The sequence below is a fragment of the Emydura macquarii genome, unplaced genomic scaffold (assembly GCF_026122565.2).
Source record: "Emydura macquarii macquarii isolate MOO-44397 ecotype Brisbane River unplaced genomic scaffold, CSIRO-AGI_Emac_v2 contig_2422, whole genome shotgun sequence".
In the NCBI taxonomy this organism is placed as follows: Eukaryota; Metazoa; Chordata; order Testudines; family Chelidae; genus Emydura; species Emydura macquarii.
In genome coordinates, this window is record NW_027132559.1 from 18,332,775 (window position 1) to 18,342,019 (window position 9,245).

The 9,245-nt window shown below is 38.2% G+C and overlaps 1 protein-coding gene across 1 annotated transcript; it reads left to right on the forward strand.

The window, feature by feature from the left end:
- The first annotated feature begins 265 nt into the window (after window positions 1-265).
- NPVF (neuropeptide VF precursor) lies at window positions 266-3,904 on the forward strand. The gene is made up of 3 exons (XM_067561655.1): window positions 266-406; window positions 2,287-2,669; window positions 3,586-3,904. The coding sequence occupies exons 1-3, from the start codon at window positions 266-268 to the stop codon at window positions 3,680-3,682; spliced, it is 621 nt and encodes a 206-aa protein (XP_067417756.1). The 3' UTR covers window positions 3,683-3,904.
- Window positions 3,905-9,245: the final 5,341 nt, after the last annotated feature.

Genomic DNA, 9,245 nt, shown 5'->3' on the forward strand with positions numbered 1-9,245 from the left:
TCTGTCCTAGCCAGGAAAATATTTGTAAAGGCAATGTGTTTGCAGCAGGAAGCAGTGTTTATTAAATATGTTCACAAAACAAATTCCCAACATTCTTCAAATATATATTTAAAATTGCATCCCTAATTAATATTAAGAAATAAAGCATTTGGAGTTGATGTCATAGCTGCAGGAATCTTTTTGTTTTCTAATGATATAAAAAGATGATAGTTTCCTTTGCTTTACAGATTCTGAGCTCTCTATGTAAACTTAATTTTAAGAGAAAATGAAAATAATCTCAATCAGAAGGTTTATTTTATTTACTTTAGCCACATTTGTCTTTTTAACATCAAATACTTTGTGCCTAGATGGATCAGCAGCGTCCAGTCTGCAGAGCAGAGAAGATTATGGTGATAAATATTCTGAGGTAAGATTTGTCTTGGTATGACATTATTTCAAGAACTGCAGGTCTGATCCTGTGCCTAATAAAAACATCAGCAAAGTTCCCATTGATTTCAGTGGCAGTAGGATCAGGCCCTATAACATTACTAGCATAAAGAAGGCTTCGTGAGACAACTTTCATGAAATCTATCTGCTTGCTTATAGGTAGTGTGTAAACCAATTCATGTTTTGATTTTCTTGCATAAAACCTTGGGATCCAGGATGATGTTTATTCTGAATTGATTTTTGCTTATACAGTAGGAAACTGTCATGCTTTTTATTCTTATAATATAAAAGATGCATTACTAATCCAAAATTAATAAAGTAATGTTTGTAATGTTCAAAGAATAATGATGAACAGAAAATACTATAAATTTGATGTGGCAAATGGACTAAAAGTTCTACCCTGAAAAGTGACTATAAAAATATCATTGTGGCGTCCATATTTATTGAGTCTCAGTAGTTGCAAAATCAAATTTACCCAGTTTATATTTATACAGTTTATATAAAAAGTGATTTTTCTTTAACTGTCTGCCCTAGAAGCAGTCCCTAGGATCAGAGTTGGCTTTCTTTTTGCCTTGTACATCGTCATCAGTTGTAGAGATTCTGCAAGCAAAAATATCACCTTCATTATACCTGTGAAGCCCCATTGTCTTTAGATTAGCTCTTTGTTTACACATTTCAGTGGGACTGCACAGCTGTAAGAGAAGACAGAATTTGGTCCCACAGTTAGAAGTGAACAATTCTGTTAATGATGTCTGAACTAGAATAGACTCCAGCTCCCTCTCCAATAACTGTGCTAGCTCCTGTAATGCTAAGAGAAGTAAACATCATAAAACGTATGGACTGGAATGAACAATATTAATGTTTGTGTTTTTAAAACTTAAATCAAATACCTTATTTTCACTGATCTGCTTTTAAGATGGAGAAACTTAACAACACAACGTCATAGAAATAAGATGACACGACTTAATGTGCAGAGAACACTGTTGCATAAGAAAGTAATTTGTATATAACCACTTTTCAGAGAACAAGTGCACTTTAACCGTTTCATAAGACAATTAATATAGTAGGCTCAATTCTCCACTGTGTCTAAGCACAGGATTGGGTGCTGTGGGAGTGGTTCTGCTCTGGTCAACTCAAGCATAAGTTAAAGCAGCATAGGAGCTCAAGGTCATAAATGTCCCTATGCCAATGGAGGATCAGTGTAGCAGATTAGAGAATGATCCTGGCACACCCCATATGTCAGGAATGGACTGTAGTTCTGCTAGCTTTTACACCGATTTGCAGTTCTCTTAGGCGAGGGGAATTTTCCATTGGCTGGGCAATATGACCAGGAAGCAGAAGAGATGGGAATCAAGGGACAAGGAATCATATAGGCGGAAGGGGGAGACCAATAAGTAGCGAAGCAACTGTATAGGAAGAGGAGGATAAGGAGACAGGACAGCAGAAAAGCATGTACACAGAGCAGAGAGAGAGGGAAAGGACCAGAACATATGGAAGGGAAAGATAAAATGAGCAAAAGGAGACAATGTGATTAACATTTAGGGCATTTATCAATAAAACAGATAAAGATACAGAAATTCTTTCCTAATTTTACTTTTCCATGTAAACAAATCCTGAAGTTGCCACTGGAATGTTCTCTGTTAGCCAATGGGAGGAAGTAGTCTACAGGACAATCAGGCTGCAAGAAATAAATTACACTCTGAAAAATGTTTGAGGAATTTGCATTCTAAAAGCATTAGGAAAGTATATTCTTCCCCATGGCTTCCCACACACAAACCTGAAAACTAACACCTTATGTGATTTGTATGTAAACAGGTTATCAGTGTAAAAAGATGATTTTTTCATTATTTCTATTTTTAGTCCAGTGAAGACTTCTTAGAGGAAAAGCAGAGAAGTCTCAGTTTTGAAGAACTGAAAGACTGGGGATCAAAAAACGTCATTAAAATGAGCACTCCCACAGTCAACAAGGTGCCAAATTTAGTTGCTAATTTACCACTGAGGTTTGGAAGAAATGTTCAGGAAAAAAGAAGCATTAAGCCAGTGGCTAATTTGCCTCTGAGATTTGGGAGAGCTTTTGGAGGCAGTATTTCTAGATGTGCCCCTAACTCATCACACAGGTTCGGCAGATCTCCATTTGTTAAAAGTTCCACTCAATCACTTGCCAACTTGCCACAAAGATTTGGGAAATCACTACCTTCACACCTATCACAAGACATTCAAGAATCTGAGCAAGGCAATAACAGGTAAGTGTTTACAAGCACTCTGAATGCCTTCCAAATGATAAATTGGCAAGGATCCAGTCCTGCCAGCTTTATTCAGGAAATCTCCATTGGGTGTTTCAGTGAGAGTTTGATTTGTCTAAGTAAGGGCAGCAGGATCAGGTCCAAAATTCATAAAATTAAAGAGCATTACTATTACATTCAGGCATTTTTCAACATGTTTTTTGTTGGAAAATACTGAGTCATCAGAACTGAAATGTCTCAGGAAAGGGTCAGTTTTGATGAATTTCTCATTTAAAAATGTTTTGAAATTGTTGAGACATTCTATTTCAATATTTTCAAAATACAAAATTCCATTTATTGCAGTTTGAAGCAACTTTTGGTTGTGATATTTAAACTAATTATCGTAAAAAAAAAAAAAAACCCCACCTTCTTTAGAAGGTCAAAACCAAAACTTTTTGAAAATACCAAAATGAAACATTTCAAGTGACCTGAATCCCTGTTTCCCCAAAAAATTCAGCTTGGTGATTTTGTGAAAAATTTTGAGATTTCAACTTTTCATCCTGATTCAAGACAGGAAACATTATTTTTAAAATTTCAGTTTTTTTCCTGTGACAGGAAAATCATTTCCTGCCCAACTCTTATTATTATTTGCAACAACTATTTTCTGCTGTGAATATTATTGTTACACACAATAATAATTTCTTTAAAATACCTGTAATCGAAAATTGGTCCTTAATTGGAGGGCCTGATTCTGCTTCAACTGACTTGTTCTGAAATCACATCTTTTGCTTGCATTAAGCAGAAGAGAAGTCCAGTTCAGAGGTGTTCACTGAGGAATGAAACAGTCAGTATTTTCTGCATCTGCCATTTTTCATTCCTCTGTAATTGTCTGACCTGATTATAGCTGATTTTGTTTTGTATTTCTGATCTTTTTTAGGAATCTGTATTCAAACAACTATATTAAAAAGGAATCAAATGTTGAAGACTCAAACCAGAAGAACTGGGATCTATATTTAAACCAAAAGATGATCTAAAGAGAACAGGTGCAAACAGAAATCCAGACTTACCTTCATAAGATTAATACTATTGTACCATGCTTGATGGTGTACAAACACTTGCAATATATTGCAATGATATCTGTAGTGATTGTTGTACTAATTTCCTTCAGTGGCAGGATAACATAAATTTTAATGACTGCTGCATGGTTGATGTCCTGTCCATTGTAAATTTTTGAAGAACAGTTGTATTGTATAACTAGAAGCATTTTAAGCAAATAAAAAACATTCTGCAACTAGAAGGAATCTAGTGTGTGATTAGCAAACAGAAACAATGCTGGAAGAAAAAGAACGACTGTCATCTTAGTGTCTTGTGTAGCTAAAGAAGTGAATGAAAAAGATATACCATCATTGTTGTTTGAGACATATTTGGATATAACTGTTAAGGTGACCACTGAAGATTTTGCTACAAATTAAATGCTCGTTTCTTAGCTCCCCACAGAGGAATAACATCTATTGTTGTCTCTTCATAATGCAACTACTATTTTGGCAATATTTTGAGATAATAATTCTCTCCCAAATATCCTGAGGAATCTGAACTGCAAACATCCTGTTTCCTCTGCCAGACTGAATGACATTAGAACTACCAGACGCACAGTTTGAAAGAGCTATTACATTCTGAACCCCACATTTTCACTTTGTAATTTTTGCAAAAACATTCTTTTGGGGGTAAAATTTTTTATGCTTAGACATTATTCAGACATTTTATTTTGGACTATATTTGAATAACATCAGCTGAAACATTCTAATAATATAAACAGGAAAACAAATGGATCCCTTTTATTTGTACTCAACTTCACACTTAGGGACAGATCCTGACTTGCAATTGGCCCCTTTGCACCACTCCAAATTCAATGAGGCTAGTTGGAGAGTATGGCTCTACTCAATTTAAGGGTGGTAGACTCTGATCCTAAACAAACAGAGCCTCTGCAATGTGAGGAATATTTGGATATTACATAGAAATTCATCCATATTCAAATAAACACTGTGAGTCAAAGAGTGTGTGGGTATTTTTATCAGTAACAAAACATTGTAGGCTGAGATTTACAAAAGCAGGAGCCTAAAGTTCAGATACCTATGTCCAATTTAGATACCTCTGATTCTTCACTGTGCTGAACACCCCACAGTTCCATGGAAGTCAATGGGGCTCTGCCTAGGCACTACGTGGAACTCCTTGTAGGATCAAAGGAAATCAGTGCTGATCTTCGTGGTATTCAAACAAAATGAAATATATCTACAAACAACTGGTAGAGCAAAAGTTTGGTCATGACAGACAGCACTGAAATGTATCAGGTATCAGGTATTCTGCCATGTTTATAGTACAGGACATTGGTCAGCAAAGTGTCTACATAGGGAGAAACTCTGGCCCCAGTGAAGTGCAAGAGAGTTTTGCTATTCTCTTCCATAGGGCCAGGATTTCACCCTGTAGTTCTGTAGTCAGGAAAACCAAGGAATGTATTACTGATTTATAAGTGAATCAGCATCGGAACTCAAATTCCCCAAATTTTGAGTTGTCTTCTGATCCTTCTAGCACATCAGATGAACAAAGAGCAAACAAAATTTGCAAGAATCCCTAAGCAGCAATAGCAACTATCTGCTTAAGGGACATACCACCTAGCAACAAGGTTAGGTCAAACACAAACTGGCATTAGTGATGACTGCAATGGGAGAAAAGCAGTAGTCTGAAACCTGCTGCTGCCACAAGTACAAATAGAATGCACTCTAACTTCAGGCTCTGCAGCACAGATCCAAGAGATGGTTGTTGATTTATTTCCCCCCAGCAATTAAATAGCTAGGAGCAAAGTACATAAAGGAAAAATTATGGGATGCTATGCAAAATTTCTCTTTGGTCTGAGAGTGTATAAGCCAGAAAAACAATCACTGGCTAGTGTAAAGGGAAGAGAAGAAGCTACATACATAGCTATAGCTGTTACTCACCAGATTATTTATTATCCATATACAGATATTATTCATGAATTGGGAAAAAGCAAGAAAGGGATAAAAGTAAATCAAGTAGCAGACCATCCAAACTCACAGGGATGAATTCTAGTAAGATTCAGGAGCTCCTGTCCTTTCCTGATGTACACACAATATTTATGTTTGTCATTAAACTCACCAGGCAAAAACAACACGCTCACTTGAAATTCCAACCTGAGCTTATAAAGTGGACAGTTGACAATTTACTGCCAAATTGAAAGGTCTGAGGCCTCGGCAGGTGGTTGATTTTCATGTATTGTTTGGAGAGATTTAGTAGAGTGTAAAGAGACAATAGTTGTACCCAAAAGAAGCTATAGACTCTTAAGCATCTTTCATCAGAGCAGGAAGCCAGTCTCTCACACTTTCCAAAACGCATAGGACCAGATTCTCATCTGCTCACTGGAGTCCCAATGATTTATACCAGCTGAGAAACTGGCATACAACAATCTAGACTTTTTTAAAGGGTTGGACAGCCTAACGTTAGGTTTAATAAAAATAAGCTTTCACAAAATGTGAAATCAGTAGGAATTTTAAAATTACAGCCAAAATTATTCAATTAAATAAATAAACATTCTGCTACATTGTTGTCATTGCAACCCAGATATGGTTACAATGTACTAGTGCATAAGAACTTTAACATGAAATTGACTAGAAAATGACAATTTAAATAAAAATGAAATTGTGTAGCCTATTTGTCCAACCAAAGAAAAATGCAAAACAAAACAAAAAAAATAAACAAACAAACAGCATAAAATAGTGAAAAGCAAATAAGATTTTAGATGTTTTAAATTGTTTCAGTTTTACTAACTGGAGCAGTTACTATACTAACAAATGGTTCTTTTATGGTACATTATTTTTAACCAGGCATTGTCCTTTTAACAAGTGGTGTACAGTAGAATTTCAGAGTTACAAACACTTCGGGAATGGAGGTTGTTCATAGCTCTGAAACATTCATAACTCTGAACAAAACATTATGGATGTTCTTCCAAAAGTTTATAACTGAACATTGGCTTAATACAGCTTTGAAACTTTACCATGCAGAAGAAAAATGCTGCTTTCAACCTGCTTAATTTAAATGGAACAAACACAGAAACAGTTTTCTTACCTTGTGAATTTTTTTTTTAAACTTTCCCTTCTTTTTTTAGTAGTAGTGTATCTGTGTGTGGGTTTTTTTGTCTCTGCTGCTGCCTGATTGCGTACTTCCGATTCCAACGAGGTGTGTGGTTGACTGGTCAGTTCATGACTCTGGCATTCATAATTCTGAGGCTCTACTGTAGTGCTAAATGTTGTGATGCAGAAACCCTGCAGAAGTGATCTCAGGTTGGTATTCTGTTACACGTCTCCACAATCTATCTTGTGAGTGACATTATAAGATAAATTCCCCATTTTCAAAACCTAACTAACATTTTACCAGTAAATGTTATCTCATCAACAATCTGAGCAACAGCAATTATGAGACTTCACACATTAGTAATAAATACACATATCATATCAAGAGAAAACACAAGTAACCCAGCTATTATATTCCAAACTTTAAACTAAGTAGCAAGTAACATCCAAAGCAGACATGTAGTTAGGCAAAAGGCTCATTGGTGGCACATGTAAAATACTGTTTCTACAATATTCATATTCTCTGCAAACTTCAAATGAGAGCATGCTCCAGCTACTTTTGGGGCACTCCAAAACCCCAGTTTAATTGGCTGATCAAACCAGGATGATAATGGTTTTCCACCAGCCCCCCACTTATCCTCATGTCCCCCCACAACATCCCAGCAGCCCTGACATAAATCCCACTCACCACAGCCCTCCCCAACACCTCAGTCCCATCAGCGACAGCCGCACAACCCTTCCCACTCTTCCTCAACCCCTCACTACCAATATTCCTCACTCTTCCTGTAGTCCACCAACAACTTGCCCCTAGCACCTCACCCATTACCCCCACAACCTTCCTGGCCACTCACCACCCCTCAATCCCCCAGATCACCACCCCGGTCCTGTCCTGCACTAGAGCAATTCCTTACAGTCACGGCCACCGAGTGATTCCCTCCCACACTCAAACAGCATGGGCCAAATATGAGTGATGAGTAGCATTGCAACCTGGCACACAGGATGAACAGCACTGCTCAGATTTGACCAGGCAGCAGACCCTCTGTTATGATGGGTGGGTGGCCAGCCCAGCCCTGAGCAGCAGTGAAAACCAGTGCACCGGACCACAATGCCACTCATTGCTCAAATTTGGCCCAATTAACCCCCCGTCATGACAGAGGGGCAGCTGAGCCAAGCCTGACTGGCATTGTAACACCATGCACCAGATCACAACTCCACTCACTCAAATTTGGCCTAGCAGCCCCTTCATCAGGCATCATGATGGAGGAAAGGGGTTGGCCAGGCCAAATTTGAGTGGCATTGTACCAGGCGAAGTGCTGGAGTGCTGCTCCGTCCTGGATTTCAGGTGTCAGAACGATGCACCCAGATCATTCTGGCAGCCCTACACCCCTGCTTTTAATCGCTTTTTGGGAAGTATATGGGAGCGCATAAAATGTCAGAAGGCATTTCTCCTCAAGAAATCATCTGTGGGGGGTTCTGTCAGGGCTTCTCTGTTTCTCTGCCCCCTGCAAGAGTTGTTGGTGATGATACTACCCTCCGCTTAAGGAAAACCCACTCAGGCCAGACTACCAATGGGAATTAACGTTTTCCAGGGGAATGGAAGAGCTAAGAAAAGACACTGACCAATAAAGAGCTAGAAGACGAGTTAAAAAAGCTTGCCTGCTTCTTCTGAAGGTCAGTGCTGAGTAGGCCTGAGGCAGGAGAGGAGTGGAGCAACTTGGTATTAACCCAAAATACCAAGGCCAGGTCAGGATCATTGCTTAAACGCTGCAGCTAAGTAGTTCCCTTTTGTGTTTTTTAGTTTAGAGGGGCAGACAGACAAATCTTGAGTTTGTTGTTAACTGTTTAAGAGTCAGGCCAAGCTCATAGCACAGGCTTTTCTGCTCCAGTCCCGCTGCCCCACCAACCCTTTGGTCCACAGGTTGTCTGATTTAACCTTATATATGGGCTAAGTTGGTCCTGTTCTCTATCAATCCAAAAAGTAACCACAATGATTAGTACAGATATAGGTCAAGAGAAACATACAGAAGAAGGATCATTTTATCATTTTCTTACGCTTAGAAAATGTGGCACTAAACCAAGAATGTTATTTTGAAAAGGAACCACTGTCTGCATCTCATGACACATTATGGGCCTTAAACCTCCTCCTGTGCTAACCTGGTATGGTCCAGTCTCTGCAGCAATAGCAATTGCGTAATAGAATGAACAGAAGAGCTATAATGTAGGAAGATAAATTAATCTAATTACTCCCAACTTCAGGAATTCACTGACTTACCAACCGGTTCATCCACTTTTTGCAACACTTTAGAACACTGTGTACTCAACCTATCTTTGAAGTTTCTGTGCTCAGAATATTTATCCTAGCGTGGAAGCTTTTGTGCTCAGGATAATAAAAAGTGATATGCTCAGTCAGTGAGCTGCTATATTACTTACCAAGTGCTGTTCACATCCTCTCCCC